This window comes from Aotus nancymaae, unplaced genomic scaffold (assembly GCF_030222135.1).
Source record: "Aotus nancymaae isolate 86718 unplaced genomic scaffold, 86718_ANA_hifiasm-v0.15.2.pri h1tg000017l, whole genome shotgun sequence".
In the NCBI taxonomy this organism is placed as follows: Eukaryota; Metazoa; Chordata; class Mammalia; order Primates; family Aotidae; genus Aotus; species Aotus nancymaae.
This window is the reverse complement of record NW_026988429.1, coordinates 10650295-10670326: the sequence shown is the minus strand read 5'-3', so window position 1 is coordinate 10670326 and position 20032 is coordinate 10650295. Positions and strand designations below refer to the sequence as shown.

Sequence of the window (20032 nt, the reverse complement as noted above, 5' to 3'; positions counted from 1 at the left end):
AAAATAAAAAAAACTAAAATTGCCCAGGTGTGGTGGCTCATGCCTCTAATCCCAGCAATTCGGGAGGCCGAGGTGGGGATCACCTGAGGTCAGGATTTTGAGACCAGCCTGACCAACATGGTGAAACCCTGTCTCAACCAAGAAAAATACAAAAAATTAGCCAGGCGTGGTGGTGGGTGCCTGTAATCCCAGCTACTCGGGAGGCTGAAGGAGGAGAATCTTTCAGACCCAGGAGGCAGAAATTGCAGTGAGACGAGACTGTGTCACTGCATTCCAGCCTGGGCAACAAGAGTGAAACTCCATCTCAAAAAACAAAGAAACAAACAAACAAAACAACAACAACAAAATACCCTAAAATTGTTTAAAAAACTAAAATCATATCCCTTTTTGTTAACCATTTCAAGCACTGGCTTAGCTGAGTTGGTTTCAAAGAGCCAGCCCTGTACACCTGGACCCTGGTTTCCCAACTTTCTTCACATCATAGCACATCTGGAAAATGGCATAGTTATGTGGTGCAGTTATGCAAATGGACAAGGTGGATTGGACAAGTTTACCCCAGCCTCAACTAGCTCCCTAAGGGTTTGAGTGGATCAGTATCTTAGTACAACTACAACCTATTCCTGCACTATTTCCCCTAACACTTGGGAAACACTCTGAATGCCCCTTCTAACCACAGTATTCAACTGCATGATTTGGCCAACTGAAGACAGGGATGCAGCCTGTGCCACTGCAAAAAAAATGAATTTGACTATTGTTTTTTTCTGTCTGCAGAGCTGACTAATTTAATCAGGGAAGAATTCCTGATTTTGGTCTCATTAGCATCAATTAATAACCAACTGGCCAAGAGTTTTTGAAATAATTTCTATCAACCTTACCTTTTCTTTCATGGTTTCCACCTTGTATTTGAGCTGGGGCACTACACTGTTGGGTGGCAAACCTTTTTCCAGTAGAGACACAAATTTAGCATATTTAGAAACTTGACCATTGAGAACTTCTGGATCCAGGCAATCAAATTTGGACTATGAAAAATTTAAAACAAAGCAAAACAAGTTAAAACATAAAATCAAAGTCAAGTTTGAAATACTAAAAAAATTTAAAAAAGTTAATCCAAATCTACACTATATTTTTGGAAATGGCTTTACCTATTAAATTGCTAAAAATATTATATATCCAGCATCACCTGTTTATTTCTTTCATGTTCTTGTCTCCCACATCATCAAATATAGTATTGCAGTCTCTGCAATTTATTTCTGAGGATTAATATTCATAAAGTCCTCGAAGGAGACAAGTAGCTAATTTTTTGCTCTTGCTAACCAGAAATTTCTCACCTAGTAGTCTTCTATTATTTGATTATGCACCTGTTTAACATAAATATTTTAAAGATGTACCGCAATATACTTATAGATCTATAATTATTTTTCTCATTATGTAAACATATATGTATACACATATATTGACATGATAGATAGCCATACATGTACACTGATGGCAGCAGAAAATTTGTAAACCTTCATTTTTCTTTTTTCGTAAATTCATTTTCCTTCTGCTCCCTAATGGATTTTCTTGTGTATTTCCTAGGGTGAATGCATCCTACATTGGAAGTCACTGCTCTAATCCACAGTGGTAATCAGAAAATTCTCTAAGCTGCTTCTTCTTAAGAATATTTTTTTACTGCTGAGATAAGTGACAAATGAGTTAAAGGAGAGCACTTAAAACTGATGTTACAGCATGCGTTTGTTTTTGTTTGTTTGTTTTCTATTTTCTCCACCAAAAGGTAAGTTCTATGTTTGAACTTTGTTCTTCTTATTCTCCACTGGCACTCCCAGCAACTAGAACATTATCTGAAACATATTTTACCATGTTACTGTTTTTTAACCAATCCATGTGGCTTCTAATTATAGGCATCAGCATAGGTAGGATGAATAAGAAGTGTAAAACAATATTTGTAAAGTTGATAGTATTTCTAACATGTCCATACCACACATGAAAATATAGGTGGCCATCTATTTTGCCTCGTAGAGAGTTGACCCTTGTTAAGATTGAATATAGGGTAGATCCTAGAAACAAAACTCTATGATGGCTGTTGATATTTGGCTAATTTAAAAAGTTTACTACTGAGCTCTCAAAGGAAGATCCTAGATTTTATCACTCTATTCCATTACAGTGAACAAAATGGCTTCCTTTTTTAAAGGACAACAAAAACAGAAACCTAAAGTGTGTAGATCACAAATAAAATGCTACAATCCTTAAGAACACTGGAGCGTATGATGACAACACTGTTTGGAAGCCACAAAGTGATTAAATGTCACACAGCATGTTCCGTTGATACTTCCACTATGTAGCCTTCTAACATGAAGGACCTGAGAAGCCTGGCTTACAAGAATACTTTCTGCTCTGTAGCATACAGTGACATAAGGACCTTTATGATTTTCACTGGAAAGTTTATAAATATTCTCAGAAAATGATACCATTGCATATTTACTGACATTAAGAAAAGCACCAGATTGTTAAAAGTTATAATTCAAATTATAAGAATTTAAGATTAATTCATATAAAAATAATTTAAGAACTGAAGGCTTTTTTTTCCCCTACCTTTAACCATTCTTGTTGGAGTTCATCCCATTCAGAGAAAGAATCCCAGAGCAATTGTTTGAGCTCCAGTTCAGCACTAACTTCTTCCAAAGCTTCAAACTTGGACACTTCTACCTATAAAAATGTAGTAAACAAAATGTGCAATTTAGTTTTCAGATATAATGATCATATGCTAGTCTCCTATTAGTAATTCTTGGTACAGTGATTACTTGGCAGAATGTAAGGCTTAAATGGGTTAAGAAAAGGAGCACTAGAAACAAACGAAAAAAAAAAACTCCATAAAACCCCACATGTTACAATTTCCATTAGAGTAACAAAATATAACTCCTGGTATTTCCTTAGGACTTAAATATTTTCCAAAGACATAAATATTATAAGAGTAACATAGGCATTCTTCTTTGAGTTGGATTATACATGCACATTTGTGCTAGACCTTCTAGGGAAAGCAGATGAGTCTTTAGAGGCACCGATTTCTGTTAGGTTTCTGTACTTAAATGGCATAAGAGGAAATGACTGTGCGGTAGCCGGTGGGGAAGACGGTGAAGTTTAAGATGGAGAGGACAGTGTGGTTTCTTACTTTTTTCTAACCATGGATTGTATACGAACCTTATGGAGAAGAAGGATGCAAGAAAATCTGAAGAAGGTGTTTTCATGAAAAGTGTTTTAAGACTGCCTTGGCTCAACGGTGGGGAAACCTTCAGGGAGTTGGTTGCACAGAAATTTTTGGGCTTTGACATTAGGAATTTAGTCTTATTTTCCATTAAGAATTGCAAATGATTTCCTGTAACCTAGATCAGTTAGGCTTTCACTCCTATTCTCCAAATAATTGAGAGCCACAGAAGGCAGGCTAGATCAGAGGCAATCAGGAAGGAATCAGTCATGGAAGATGGAAGGAGAAAGACACACTTCTATTTCAGGTTCTGTGTTTTCTAAAAATTTATTTTTTAACTAATTTTTTCTTCTGGTGGTAAAAACTACATTACATGAGATCTATTCTTTTAACAAATTTTTAAGTGTAAAGTACAGTAATGATAATTATAACAATGTTAACAAAGTTATTTAACGTACTTTTTCTAGTACTTTTTCACCTTGTATAACTGAAACTTTATACACATAGAACAGCTCCTCATTTCCCCTTCCTCCCAGCCTCTGGAAACCACCATTCTACTTCTGCTTATATGAGTTTGACTACTTTAGATATCTCATATAAATGAGATCATGCAGCCTTTGTAGCTGGCTTATTTCACTAAGCATAATGTCCTCCAGGTTCATCTATGCTGTGGCATAACAGGATTTTCTCCTTTTGTGAGATGGAGTAAAATTCTATTTTATGTAGATACCACATTATCTTTATCCATTCATCTGCTGATGGACATGTAGGTTGTTTCCATATCTTGGCTATTGAGAACAATGCTTCAATGAACATGGGAGTGAAAATATATCTTCAAGAGCCTGATTCAATTATTTGGGATATATGTCCATAAATGGGATCATTGGGTCATATGGTAGTTCTATTTTTAATTTTTGAGTAACCACCATGCTCTTTTCCATAGTGTTTGTACCATTTTACATTCTTATCTACAGTGTAAAGGATTCAATTTCTTCACATCCTTGCCAACATTTGTCATTCATTTTATTTTTATAATGGTCATTCTAACAGATGTGAGGTGATACCTTCTTGTGGTTTGATTTTAATTTCCCTGATGATTATTGATGTTGAGTGTCTTTTCACATGATGTTGGCCATTTGTATGTCTTCTCTAGAGAAATATTCATTCACGTCCTTTGTCCATTAAAAAATTTGGGTTATTTGCTTTTTTGGCTGAGTTATAGGAGTTCCTTATATATAAGGAGTTTGGATGATAACCTCTTATCAAGTATATAATTTGCAAATATTTTCTCACATTCTGTATTTGCCTGTTTACTCTGTTGATTGTTCCCTTTGCTTTGCAGAAGTTCTTTAGTTTGATGTAGTTCCATTTGACTATTTTTGTTTTTGTTGCATTGGTTTTTGGTGTCACATCCAAGAAATCACAGCCAAGGCCAATGTCATAAAATTCATGAAATTTCCCCTACAATTACTTCTAGGAATTTTATAGTTTTAGGTCTTTTGTTTAAATATTTAATACATTCATTTTGAGTTGATTTTTGTATACGGGTTCAGCTTCATTCTTTTGCATGTGACTATCCAGTTCCTTAACACTATTTGTTGAAAAGACTATCCTTTCCCTGTTGTGTATTTTTGGCACCTTTGCCAAAGATGAGTTGACTATATTTGTTGATTTATTTTCGGGCTTTCCATTCTGTTTCATTGGTCTATATGTCTGAATGTATGCTGGTACCATACTATTTTAATTACTATAGCTTTGTAATATGTTTTTAGATCAAGAAATGTGAGCCCTCCAGCTTTTTTCTTGTTTCTCAAGATTGTTTTGGGTACTTGAGATCTTCTGTGTTCCCTATAAATTTTAGGATTTGTTTTTAATATTTCTGTAAAAAATGTCACTGGGAATTTGATAGGGATTGCATTGAATGTATAGGTCACTTTGGGTAGTATAGGTATTTTAACAATATTGTCTTCTAATCAATGAACATGGGATATCTCTCCATTTATTTGTGTATTCTTTCATCATAGGTTTTTAGTTTTCAGTGTGTGAGTCTTTTACCTCCTAGGTTAAATTTATTTCTACTTTATTATTATTATTTTTGATGCTGTTATAAATGGCATGCTATCTTTTGATGCTATTATAAATTGTTTCCTTTATCTTTTGGATTGTTTGTTGTTAATATATAGAAATGCAACTAATTTATGTAGGTTGATTTTGTATTCTACAACTTTGCTGAGTTTATTTATTAGTTTTAATTTTTTTCCCCCTAGAATCTTAGGGTTTTCTACATATAAGACATCTAGAAAATGCTGGATCCTGTCACTACTCCAAGACAGGTGATACAGAAGTTTGTCCCTTGAGCAGTCCCCTGATAATGTACAACATTGGACAGCCACTTCAAATCTTTCCTTGTCCAGGTAGAAGCTGAGATTTGGGAGTTCTTGCTTGTTTACTCTGTACTTAGTCAGGGGTCGGGGTAGGGGTGTTAATGGCTAGTGAGTACAAACTGGTCCGAACTATTGCTTTTGTTCTCAGTGGCTTCCAACCTGGGGTCCTTTCCTGTCCATAACCAAATTCAGGAAAGAGAGAAACCAATCTCTCAGGCAGACCCCTAAAATGTCAGCATGCCATATATTCCATCCAGTTTGTCTTTCTCTCCCTCCCCAGGAAGAAGCTAAGAACTTCCTCCTAATTGTGTAGCACTGTGTTGGAGGCAGGAATTATAGTGAAAGGGTGTTAGAAATTATTCTACTGGCTTCAATAAACTGCTTATATACTTACCCATGGTGCAAGAGACTTTCAACTTGTCTTTATATTTCTCACAAAAGAAATTGGTTCAAGGGTCGTTGAGTCAGTACGTCCAAGGGAAAAAGGAAGGGCGGGGGCTTCATACTCTGCCATCTTGGTAACAGGACCAATGTTATTCTTTCTGACTCAAGGAGTGCTCACATGTGTGTTGTAGCATTTTTTTTTTTTTTTGGAGATAGAGTCTTACACTGTCACTTGGGCTGGAGTGCAGTGATGCAATCTCAGCTCACTGCAACCTCTGCCTGTCAGGTACAAGCGATTCTCCGATTCTCCTGCCTCAGCCCCCCTTGAGTAGGTGGAATTACAGGCACCTGCCATCATGCCCAGCTAATTTTTTGTATTTTTAGTAGAGATGGGGTTTCACCATATCGGCCAGGCTGGTCTCAAACTCCTGACCTCGTGATTTGCCCCCCTCGGCCTCCCAAAGTGCTGAGATTACAGGTGTGAGCCACCGCACCTGGATGAGTTGTAGCTTTTTATCAAGTAGTATTTCCTCCATATCTTGTTCCTTACTACATACCTTCCTGTCTTGTCTGGGAATAACAACTTTGATGCTGTTCTGCCTCAAGTATCACCAGCCTTATTGCCTGGTATCAAGTTCATTATTTTCAGATTTCTCTACCAATCCCTGGACCCTGAGTAGAGAGCATGCCAGATCACTTTCTGGTCATCCATCTGGGGCTCTGGAAGAGACAGGTGCATTCCCCTATGGGGTTCAAGCATGTTCCTCCAAGACTTTTGGGGAGACCAATGGCATCTTCCTTTTGCTAGGGAGCCCCTAGTTTTGACACAGAATATTTTCTTTTCTATTCTCTTTTCTTGTTGATCTCTCTAAAAGCTATTCAAAACACCTGCATCTGTTGCCCCTTTCTCTTCATGTTTTTTGAAATACCTCTTTTAGTCTTTCAAATAAACCTTTTTTTTTTTTTTTTCGGAGACAGGGTCTCACTCTGTCACCCAGGCTGGAGTGCAGTGGTGCGATCTTAGCTCACAGCAACCTCCACTTCCTGGGATCAAGTGATCTTCCCACTTTATCCCCCCAAGTAGCTGGGACTACAGGTGTGTGCCACCATGCCTGGCTAATTTTTATATTTTTAGTAGAGATGGGGTTTCACTATGTTGGCCAGGCTGGTTTCCAACTCCTGGGCTTAAGTGACCAACTGCTTCGATCTCTCAAAGTGCTGGGATTATAGGCATAAGCCACTGCTCCTGGTCCTCAAATATACCCTTTTACACCCATTTGTCCCTGGCTTAGCTGGGGATGTCATGTTTCTCAAATTGGCACATAAAACCAGGTTTAATGAGGTGATATTAATGGAATCATAAAATACATATGAATGTAAAAGAAGCCTGAATATTACTTAAGAAAGGATAGTGTGGTTTTAATTGACCACATTAAAAAATCCACCTACATTTTAACATAGAAAGTACAGTTCCTTGTCTGAAAGTTTTGTGTAATTCACAATTACTTTTAATAAGAAAAATATTTGGTATCTCATGTGTACTAGTCTTTAAACACTTCAAATGCAGGTAACATATCATATTTTATATCTGAGAGTATTTGTAGCACACTGACTAGCACATAGTTGTTCAAACATTGAATGTTTACAGTTACGTTATTGAAGTCCTTGTGTATATATGCCATTTCTATGCACACATTTCTAAGACAGATAGTGTAAAACTGTCATTACCTTAAAATTCTTCTGATAGGACTTATATTGAAATGCACGTTTTTGAAGGTCAGCCAGAACAGACTGCAGATTATTCAATATGAGCCTTATTTTGTCTTGGTCAGCAGAGATATCTAAAATCTGTGGATCCTGTAAATTTAAGACAGGTTTTGGTTAGTCATTCCTGCTTTTTGATAAAGACCAATTAAATTAAATGAATTAATAAACATTTTTAAGAGAGTCATTTAATTCTCTTTTCTTTTTGATTTTTAGAAATGATATTTAAAATTGTTGCTTTCCTGAATTTTAAAGCAATGCATATACATTATAAAAAGTACAGATTTGTATAAAAGTGCCATGGAGATAAAATTGTTTTAAAACATTATCTAATATATTCTCCTTATCTATTTTCATTTCCTACACTTCTTCAACCAGTGTGACTTCAGATAAGGAGAGGTGAATGCAACAGGGAAGAGAAGGAAGGGGATATGATATAAGGTAAATTTCCATTGTACAATAAAGGAATTGAAAGGCCTTTGTATTCTAAGGTGATAGAAGAGAGAAAATGAAAAATATAAATAGAAAGACATATGTTTTACGGCTGACCTGTTAGGATTTAAACCCCAGTGAATGGGAATGGAATAGTTCAAGAACAAAGCAGAAGCATGTAATTAGGTTTGGGATAATCTGAGAAAATGGAAGGAATCTGAGAACCATTACAGCTCACGGAGGCTAGTTATTCCATGTCTTAGTCCGCATGGCTGTGCATTCAAACTGGCAACATGCTCTAGATTAGAAAAAGTCAAGGGATGTGTCCAGGACGAAGGAGCTTATATTGGCATTCTGGTGTCTTGTGACTTGGTATGATATGCAGGGAATCCTGAAGTTTTCATGTGTCTTGATTCTGATAGTGGGGACTGCTGAGAGAACTAGTGGACCAGAAGATGTCTGAGGCCAGGATGAGAAAGCTACAGATTACTTGCGACTGTAGGCTATGATGGATTGCAGCATAGGGGCTACATGGTGCCTGAAGAACCAGGAAAGACCCTTAGTTATTAACAGCAACCTGGGACAAGCAGGTGCAGCCCAGCCGAACTGCACTGGAAGCTGCTATGGTCCAGAAGATAGCATAATGAACAAATGACCTGTCCCTCCCATCTATGCACCATGAAAAAATGCAAGCTTCCCTTATGGGGCAATAGGTAGGAGGGGATGGTGGCATAGGTGAAAAAATGCCCAATAGAAAGTTAAATTTTCAGTTGAATTAAAATCTATCCAAAAGAGACCCGGGTAGAATGGAACAGATGTTTCAAACTGAAATAAATTGAGTTATCATCAGTTGCCACATTTAGGTTTTCTCCCTAATTCCCCACAACAGCAGGAATGGGGGTCTTGACAGCAAGATGGTGTCATTTATGGAAATAATGAATTTACAGTTCTTTGCCCAAGAGAATTAATTTCAAACCTTCTATAGAAGAAGCACTAGTTAGAATGAGCCCATGCTTTCATTTTTGTGTATGTGCATCATGCTATTTAAAATGCATGATTTGCATGCACATATTAATTACAGCACTATCAACAATAGCAAAGACATGGAATCAACCTAAATGATCATGAATATAAGACTGGATAAAGAAAATGTGGTACATATACACCATGGAACACTATGAAGCCATAAAAAAAGAACAAGATTATGTCCTTTGCAGGAATATAGATGGAGCTGGAGGCCATTATTCATAGCAAACTAATGCAGGAACAGAAAACCAAGTATCTCATGTTCTCACTTGTAAGTGAAAGCTAAATGATGAGAACACATGGACACAAACAGAAACAGCAGACACTGGGACCTACCTGAGGGTGAAGAGTGGGAGGAGGGAGAAGATCAGAAAAAAATATCTATTGGGTACTAGACCTGGTACCTGGGTGACACAATAACCTATACAGCAAACCTCTGAGATATGAGTTTACCTATATAATAAAACTGCACATGTATCCCTGAACCCAAAATAAAAGTTTTTATAGAAATTTAAAAAAAAGCATGATTACACATCAAGCATTTGCTAGCACTTGTGCTTTCTCTAACTATCTATACATAGATATTCATATTAACAGTATGCGGTGTGTAGAATACAGTATATGGTATGCAGTTAATAGCAGACTATTAACCATTGAAAGTAGACTACTTAAGCTTGAATCCAGATTCCTCCATTTAATGTCTGTGTAACCCTTGGGAAGTTACTTAACCCTGTGCCTTAGTTTCCTTTTCTGTAAAATGTGAATAATAAAATCCTAAAGTATTTTGATAACTAAGTAAGTTAAAACATGAAAACATACATAAGAAGTTTCTAGGACTATTACTCATCATTGACCAAAATGGTAATAATCCCAATTTCTGTCACCCATGAAGCGAATAATTGTAAATACAATAAAATACTATACAGCAACAAACATGAATAAACTACATCCACAAATAGAAACATGGATGAATCTTAGGAACATAAAAAAATAAAGGGCACACTATATGGTTTTAAATAATAGAAGTTCAAAAACTGGAAATGTATAGTATTTCCACTCCAGATGGCCTGCCACTGCTATCACACCTGCTGCAGCAGGGAGGCATGGACAGGGCTACATGCTACATGGAGTCAGTGGGAGCTAGGGACAAGTGGGAGCCTCAACCCTTCCAAGTCGGGGTGGGAGCTGTAGCCACCCAAACTGCCACTGCAGACTCAGTCAGCCCTGTGCTTTTGAGGGTATGAGAAGGCCCTCCTGCCCTCACAGGCTTGGCTGTGTCTGCTACTGCTGCCTGGTCTCTCCCCACTCTGATCTTGGAAGGGAGAGAGGCCAGGCAGTGGGAACAGGCACTTCACTGATCTTCTCCAATTCTGGAGCAAAGTCAGGGCCCAGCCTGGATGCCATGAACCGCAGCAGGAGGTAGACAGATTCCTGAGTGGAAGGAGGTGGGTCCCCAGTGAGGCTCCACCTTCAGGCCCTTCCTAGCCTGAAAGCTAGGGCCCAGGCTGCCAGTCCCACAGACCAGTGTGGGAACTTGTGATGCCTTTTCCAGCCTGCCCGTGATCCCCCATGGGACAATCAGTGCATACTTCCTCTCCCTGAGGTACATAAAAGCCCTGGGCTCAGCCAGAGCTGAGCAGACAATGGGACAACCAGCTGCAGAGGGGAGTTACCCTCTCTGCTGAGAGTTTCAGAGACCTGTAGAGATGTCGGGGCTACCAGTTTCAGAGAGGAGCAACCCACTCTAGGTCCTCCTCTCTGCTAGGAGTTGGGCATACATTGGGAAAATCAGCTGCAGAGAGGAGCTACCCTATCCATGCCTCCTCTCTGCTGAGAGCTGCAGAGACGATGGGACAACCTGCCTGCAGAGAGGAGCCACCCACTCCAGAGCCTCTTCTCTGCTGAGAACTGAACACTCAATGGGATAACTTGCCCACAGAGAGGAGCTACCCACTGCCAATCTCCTCTGAGCTGTTCTAGCACTGAATAAAGCTCCTCTTAATCTTGCTCACCCTCCACTTGTCTGCATACTTCATTCTTTCTAGATGCAGGACAAGAACTTGAGCAAAGGCGCCACCAGCCACAGAGGTTTCTGGCCAGAAAAATCATACCCCAAAGATCCCAAAACAAAAGGATTAACAATTAGGAGGGAACACTAGGGTATCATAATGCTTTAGTTATTGACATGAGTAGTGGATACATAGATATGTTTACTTTTAGATAATTCATTGAATTGTACAGTAATAAGTTAGGTACACTTTTGTCTCTAATAAAATACAAAAGTACTTCAGTACAAAAGTAAAAACAATGTGAAGTCCTTAGAACACTGCTTGACAAATAGGAAGCACACAATGTGAGCTGTTTTACATTTCCACATTAATAGATGTAAAGGTATACTGTAATCTTTAATAGTCTGTACTGTATTCTTTTGAGTCAATGTACCATATATCTTTTCTATAGTAAAAGTGGTACAAGTTAACCAAATATTCTTCACTACCAGTTACCAGTTTTATACTCTGTCTCTTTCTAAAGGTGAATTTTCTAATATGCTTGCAAAGTTTATTTTTATTTTGTATTTAGCTTTTACTTTAAGTTCAGGGGTATATGTGCAGGTTTGTTATACAAGTAAATTTGTGTCATGGGGGTTTGTTGTATAAATTATTTAATCACTTAAGTATTAAGCGAACTTAAAAATGTGACAATAGCTGTAATATGTGCTAGCAAGTCATTAAAACACTCTGTAAAATAATAAATACAAGTAGGACTAGAATTTAATTGACTAAATTCAATATTATACATATGCTTTGTGATAGTCTGAAATATATTTCCTACTTAAAGAGAGATTTTGAAACATTAATTTTTAAGTAGCAGCTCAAAGACATTGTTAATTGGTTAGAACAAAACTACAAAAACTAAAGCTACATCCATTAAATGTGTTCTCTAAATGGTTTGAAGACTGGTCTTAATTATTCTCACCACAAAAAATGATGTATGTGAGGTGATAGACACATTAATTAGCTTAACAATATCACAATGTATACATGTATCAAAGCATCACATTATACACTGTAAATATATGTAATTTTTATTTGTTGATTATACTTTAATAAACAAATGTAATAGTCAAACTTTTCATGCTGTTATTTACAAAATCCTGATTTAGCTTACCTGTGCTTGCAGTTTTACTTCATTTACTTTGTTGTTTAATTCTTCAAGATCACTACCCAAATGTACACAAAATTGCTTAATGCTTGATTCTCTATCACCCACTGCTTTATCAATGGCATTCCGAACAGCAACAATGGATGGCTTCATAGTTGCAAAAACAGCAAAGTCTTCAGTAGGTGTGGGCACCTGATATTGTTCAATAAGCTTGTACATTTGAATCACTGTATTCCCTTCATCTTCAAGGCTTTCAATCTAAATGGAAACATAGTTTGCTCATTAAATGTAGCAGAGTCCTATTATACTCTTAAAGTTTGTTCTAATACGAGACAGCCACTGTACCATATTAACACTGTATTAGTCTGTTCTCCTGTTGCTAAATAAAGACATACCCAAGAATGGGTAATTTATAAAAGAAAGGTTTAATGGACTCACAGTTCCACATGGCTGGGGAGGCCTCACAATCATGGCTGAAGGCAAGGGAGAAGCAAAGGCATGTCTTATATGGTGGCAGGCAAAAGAATTTGTGCAGGGGAACTCCCATTTATAAAACCATTAGATCTCATGAGACTTACTACCACAAGAACAGTATGGAGGAAACCATCCCCATGATTCAATTATCTCCACCTGGCCCCATCCTTGACACATGGGACTTCAATTCAAGGTGAAATTGGGGTGGGGATGCAGCCAAACCATATGAAACATCAAATGTGAATAGTCAGCACAGGAGGAGTGTATTTTAATATTATAGTCAAATTTGCTAAGGCCTGCTGGATGAGAAATATAGTCATTGCTACAACACAGGTAATCAAGTTAGGAGGTAAACTGTTGAGAGCTGAGCTCTTATAAATGTTTCCTCTTTCTTTCTGTTTAGTTCTTTAGTTGTATTAAACAATGCTAATATTTAAAGTTTTCTGAGAAAACATGTGCTGTGAGGTTGTTCAGCTAAGGTATCTGAGCTTCCAGGCATGTGTGATGGGCAGTGATCATCTCAGAGCAGTTCCTGAGGAATTGACACGCTGTGGACTTGGCTGCACAGTTTCAGAACACATATCTAAGGTGAGATTCCCACTATCCTTTAATAAATTATTTTACTACAGCCCAATGATTACTAAACATCTACATTTTGGTTTCTCACTTTTAGTGGACAGTATTGTTTGTCTTTCCTAATTTTCTGGCAAGGGATCCCACAATTTTGGGAAAACTCCTTACCCCCAGCTCTGTCATATGGTTATAGAGGGAGCAGCCATGTTCACACTACTTGGTCCAACTTCCTGGCCACAAGCTGAACCAAGGAGCATCAAACCGTGATCTAAAGAACTTAGCTCAGTCTGGCCTTTCTCTCCAACATAGGAATAGTTAGGACTGAGGCCATTTGCTTTCATATGGAGACAGAACAGGTCATTAACATGAGAAGATAACTGCAGAGAGGCTTTTAGAGAAATAGTTCTCAATCTTTAGCCTTCATTGCAATGACCTTGGAAAGCTTGTTAAAACAGATTGCCGAGCCCCTCCCAAGTTTACTTTAAGTTCAGGGGTACATGTGCAGGTTTGTTATACAAGTAAATACAGAAGGTCTAGCAAGTCATAAAAATACTGTAGTCGCTTAGGGTGGGTCCCAAGAATGTACATTTCTAGCCCATCCTCAGGTGATGCTGCTGCTGCTGATTTGGAGTCCCCCTTTGAGAACCAGGTTCTAGAGAGGAGCAGAGATGAGAGAAGGAGAGAAGCATTTTCTTTAAAAGCCCTAGCTCTATCCATACTTTAGGATTCTGAAAGATATTTCTGCAAATTTAGAATAAATCTTCCCATTTTCTAAGCTATTTATGTGGGTTTTTGTGACTTTCAACCAAAGTTTCTAACACCTTGAACAAGTTACTTATAGAACTAAGTTTCTCGGCCGGGCGCGGTGGCTCAAGCCTGTAATCCCAGCACTTTGGGAGGCCGAGGCGGGTGGATCACGAGGTCAAGAGATCGAGACCATCCTGGTCAACATGGTGAAACCCCGTCTCTACTAATACAAAAAATTAGCTGGGCACGGTGGCGCGTGCCTGTAATCCCAGCTACTCAGGAGGCTGAGGCAGGAGAATTGCCTGAACCCAGGAGGCGGAGATTGCGGTGAGCCGAGATCGCGCCATTGCGCTCCAGCCTGGGTAACGAGCGAAACTCCGTCTAAAAAAAAAAAAAAAAAAAAAAAAAAAAAAAAAAAAAAAGAACTAAGTTTCTCTACATCACGATCTGTTCATCTTCCTGTATTTCCTCTATTTTGGGTAAATATATATCCAGGTTTCTCTGGAATGTCCTGGATTTACACTTATTGTTCTAGTATAATTATTAATAGCATCTCTTTGACTCTCAGAAAAATGTTCTGATCAGACAATGAATTATGTAGCCTACCTTCCTTATACTGGTATGAATTTGCTACCTACCTTTTCGCTGAAGAATGATACCTAAAAGTCACCTCATTCTCCTCTCACTGATCCCTCATTCAGTTGTTCATTAAGTCCTTTCAATTCTACTTAACGACTTTATCATTAATTTCTTCTCTCCTATCCTTGAAAACACTGCTTTAGTTACACAGAGTTCATCAAATGTCAATCAAACATTCTTTCTCCAAAGCACATCTATCACTAAATCTTGTTTATGTCACGTTGCCTCCTGTCTTTCCACATGGCATTCCCTCTCCCTGGAATGCCCACCTGAATGTTTCATGTATTTTATGACAGCTTAAATACCCCATTCTCCACACAGCCTTCTGTAACTCATAGGCAACATTAACTACAAACCTCCCAGTGCTAAAACAGTATCTTATACCTATGCTCATTGTATCAGAATTATCTGCTTGCATTTAAGACTCAGCTCCTTGAAAGAAGGTTTATTCATTGTTGTAATTTTTGCACCTGCTAAGTGGTGCTCACTAAACTTGCTGACTGAATTAATGAAGTTCCAGAAAAAGTTTTTGTGTGTGCAGAGCATCTCCCTCAAGGAAGCTGCTTTCCAAACACATCACTCAGCAAACACAGACAACCTCCTGGAGATGGGACACAGTCTGTTTTCTGCATACTGCATGGACTTGCTGTTCTGGAACCACAAGGTAATCGCAGCTGACCCTCAGCAGCCATTGATTATGATGTGACCCTACCTTCTTGACATAGTTTATAGGACAGAATAGGAGCTCTGAATAAATTTACTAGACCTTTAAAATCAATATTGAAAAAGAAAGATTATCTCTTTCTTGCTGACTGGCTAGACTTGCAAGTTGTAGCTTGGGAGCAGCTGGTGGCTATGTGTGCTGCTGTGGTCAGAAGAAGCAGAAGCAGCTGTCTGCAGAGGGAGAGAAGTGGAGCAGACTCTCAGAGAGATGCAGAGAGGAGAGATGGAAGGAAAGACTACCGGGTCTTCCCACAGCTGTCCTATTCCTGGTTCTGGTCAGTTCCTGAGCCTAGTTACGTTCCTGATTGGGAGTTCCATGAAGCACCCCTGAATCCTTAAATGGGATCCCTATTTTGGCCTAAGCTTTCTCAAGCGGGTTTGGGTTATTTGTTTGAAGTGGTTTAATGAATACAAACAATAATAACTGCTTGGCATCTTTATACTTCTGGGACAATGAGTAAGCAAACCTGAGGAGAACCACAATTATCCGCCTTTTTGAGAAAGCATGATTTCTTGAAATGAGAAACACTGTTACCTTTGTAGTCATGTGAAATAGCATTTATTATTAATTTGGTTAATAATATATAACATTTATTCAGTTTATGTTTTTTATTTGAAACATTTCTTCAATTTTCAGAAATTTAAGAAAATAATTTAGCTATATTTTCAGTTCCAACCTAATATGAATGAAAGTTCATGAAAAACTGACTATTGAAGCCAAATGCTAGATTGCTTCCCACAGGGAAGAGCCTGAGAGGAGAAAACCAAGTTTCCAGAGAAAAAGAAGCAAGAGAGATAAAGGAGTGTATGTGTATGTGTGTGTGTGTATCTCTGTGTGTATGTGTATGTGAGTGTGTGCATGTGGTGTGTGTGTGTGTGTGTAAGAAAGAGAAATAGAGACCTGACTCCATCTGCATCACTTGAGTCCCCAAATCTACTTTTTTTCCTCACCTCCACCTTCTCACTTAAGCAGGTTTTTGCTGGGTTTCTTTTATTCTTAACAGTAAGGTTCCTGACTATGCACCCAGATTACCATTAGGATTAATATCTAGATTACAATCTTATTACTATTTACTAAAAATTAGAATTCCAATAAACTATGGTTGAGAACATTGGCTATGCAGTCAAAGAGACTCAAATCTAAATTCTAACTCTATCACATACATACATATCTGTGATCTTGGATAACACATCCTATTTTGGTTTCTGTTTCCTTATCTGCAGCATGAGAATAAATTATCATCCACACTTCTCAAGCTTTTGTGAGAATTAAAAATGTAATGCATGTAGAAAATGTAATATGATGCCTGGCTAGTAGTAAGAGTCTGATAACTGTTGGCTGCTTTATTCCTGTGATATAGAACATTCACTTACTTTGAGGTATGCCACTAAATCAGCTGTCTTTTGCCCTTTAGTCCTTCACTTTTTCTTGTCCTATGTCTTCCTTCCTACTGTGAGATCCAGAATATTAAGTTACATGAGATAATCAACTCACCCGTTCCTGAATTTCATCAAGAAATATTAAGCTATGAACATATTCCGTGGTAGTAGTTGGAACAAATTCAAGTTTATACTCTGCATCTTGTGCCTCAGAGATAATGGCATCTACTTTTCTCTTACTTTGAAGAGGAAGCATAAAATTTAGTACCTAAGAAAGAAAATAATGTGAATTGTAAATAGTTGAATATTTTCATTTTATTATATATTTTAGCCAAATCCTAATTGGACATCTGTAAAAATCAGCAAATACTGGAAGCAGCAGAGGATATAAAGAGACTTCTTTTCTCATTAAATCACTGCTAGTTAAATAGCCAACAGGAAGACCAGGTTTTGAAGATCATTTCCACAGCTTACCAAAAATTTTCCCTTCTAATATCTTGCAGGTAAGCTTCCTGCTTCTTTGTCCTATGTAGTGGACATTGTGCTGCCCCCTCCAGCATCAGTCCCACTCCTTTCATGCTGGATGCTAGCCATGCAGTTTGGAGGAAATTAATCTCTCCTTCAGAAACAAATATGGAGTCTGACTGATCACTTGGCAAATAGAACATGGCTTTTTTGGCCAAAGTGATCAGATTAAGGTTGTATTAGTCTATTTTCACACTGCTGTAAAGCACTGCCCGAGACTGGGTGATTTATAAAGGAAAGAGGTTTAACTGACTCACAGTTCAGCATGTCTGGGGAGGCCTCAGGAAACTTACAATCATGGCAGAAGGTAAAGGGGAAGCAAGGCAATTAGAGCTATCATCATCCTAGGCAGGGATATCTTTGAGAAATGACTGAGTTCTGCCCCAGGCCCTTGTGACTCTGCTTAAAGCACACATTCCTGCTGACTCTTGTACCTGGGGCAGCAAAATAGTCACCAACATGCTCTTAACGAGAAACAACACACTGAGCACAGTGGAACTGTACTAGGCAACCCCTGCAGTCTCAGGCTGCGGTGGGCGTCTGTCCTGCATGCGACCCAGACCACCCTGACCCCTGGGCCTGCCTGCCCAGGCCTGTATGCTGCACACTCCCTGTGTTTGTGCAGATCCTGGCCAGTATGAAGTTGTTGCTCTTGTCTTGTCTTTTCTTACAGAGTCTTCCTCCCTTTATAGAATGTCAACCAAAGAGTGCCCTCCTCCCCGCTCAGCCTCCTCTTTAGCTAGCCTCCCCATCTCATCACTGTGCATGTCTGTGACCTTTGGTAATCATTTACAGTACCACATAGAACCCTGTATTGTGCACACAAGGCAGCAGGAATGAGAAGCATATGAGAGTGCAGGAAAAACCACAATTTATAAAACCATCAGAGCTTGTTAGAATTCACTCACTATCAGGACAACAGCATTGGGAAACTACTCCCATAATCCAATCAATTCCTGTCAGGTTCCTCCCTTAACACCTGGGGATTACAGTTCAAGATGGGATTTGGGTGGGGACACAAAGCTACACCATATCAAGGGTGAACTTCTGACTTTAGTTGATTCAATCAGATAGCGGCCCGGCACTTTTATTTATAGCTGAGAGACATGTGTACTCAGAACCCCCGTCTCTTTTCCTTTCTCTCTATATACAAATAGAGAAATAATTGGCTTGTGGAGCTTTTGACAATCATGTCACAAATGCCTTAGGATGAAGCCTACACATAAGGAGGCTCAGGAAAGAGAATGAAAGAATTGGTTCCTTGGTAACACCACTGAACCACTAGATCATACCTCCTTGATATCGACCCAATCTCTGGAGTTTTTAGATGTATATGCCAATAACTCTTCTGTTTGCTTAAGCCAGTTTGAGTTCAGTTTTCTTGGGCTCACGGTAAATATACCCAAATATTTATTGATCATACAGTAGTTTGTTGAAAATGAATTAAATTTGCTCCAATTATATACATAATTATATATATATATAAAAGAAATATATGCATTTTTTTTTTTACCAGATGAAGAAGCAAAACTCTAGAAGAAAGCCCAACGCCATACAATTAATTAATGACAGAACCTATTAGCCTCAGGTCTGTACTCTTTTATATAGTGCTTTACCTTCCATCATCTACCAGGGACCAGAAAATGTTTTCTGTAAGAGCCAGATAGTAAATATTTTAGATTTGTAGCATATACAGTCTCTGTCACAACTACTCAACTTTGTCCTTCTAGGAAGAAAGCAGCCATAGATGATATGTAGAACATTGTCATGGATGTGTTCCAATAAAACTGCATGCATACAAAACAAGAGGCAGGTTGGGTTGATTCTGTGGGCTGTAGTTTTCCAATCCGTTTTATATCATTGTCTCTTTGTGGGCATTTGGGAAGATACAAATATATTCTGGCTCCAAAGGAAATGATTGTATTTGTTCTGCAACTTATTACAGAAATTTGCCTAGCTCTAGAGTTTGCCAAAACATAACCAGACCTTTAGGGACAATTCCAGCTCAGAAAATGATTTCCTAAACTTGATCTTGGTGGTCTAGAATCAACCATCACTCCCTCTGGGATATTGAATTGTTACTGTAGTATCCTCTCTACACGTCTTGAAATGCTCTGACAATGGAAAAATGCGTAAGAGCAAGAGGCTAGTGTGAGGCCTGCAGTCCCCTCCATTATCTCATCTAAAAGCTGATTATGCTTGTGACAAAAAGACTATAGAACTTTTCTTAGAAATTAAGGATGCCCAATAGTCTTAGGTTAATTTTGATTAACCAAAACACACAATACTGGAAAATAAATAATAGGTTTTTGTGCAGTATAAAAATGATAAAATAATTGTAGAGAAATAATTAAAAATTTTTCCAGTATATAGTTACCTCTAAGCATCGCAAAGGTGATGGAATTAACTTCTCTCTTAGCAGCTTAGTGTCAATGAGCAGCAATCCTACATTTCTGGTGGGTCTGAGAGCTACTGCATCCTTGTGCTGTTTGTGATATTTTTCCAGTTGTCCACTAAAAAAGTTAACATCTACATAAAAAAATCACATAAAGCATAAAATATACCATATTGGATTTTAAAAGATCATTACAAAATATTTTAAAAATCATTGCAGTAA

General features: G+C 38.2%; 1 protein-coding gene across 17 annotated transcripts in view; it reads right to left on the bottom strand.

Annotated features, from left to right (window-relative positions):
• The window catches only part of DNAH6 (dynein axonemal heavy chain 6), a 359634-nt gene that overhangs the window by 233332 nt on the left and 106270 nt on the right, over positions 1-20032 (bottom strand). For 15 of the 17 annotated variants that reach the window (XR_010343231.1, XR_010343232.1, XR_010343233.1 and 12 more), the window contains 6 exons: positions 19793-19944; positions 17006-17158; positions 12361-12612; positions 7699-7827; positions 2593-2706; positions 876-1019 (listed from right to left, as the gene is read on the bottom strand). Coding sequence is in view for 14 of the 17 variants with exons in the window: in XM_064377854.1 (XP_064233924.1) it covers positions 876-1019; positions 2593-2706; positions 7699-7827; positions 12361-12612; positions 17006-17158; positions 19793-19944 (944 nt within the window). In the remaining 3 variants the exon portion in view is untranslated. The remainder of the gene's footprint in view (positions 1-875; positions 1020-2592; positions 2707-7698; positions 7828-12360; positions 12613-17005; positions 17159-19792; positions 19945-20032) is intronic. The other 2 variants (XM_064377855.1, XM_064377857.1) reach the window with 2 other exon arrangements.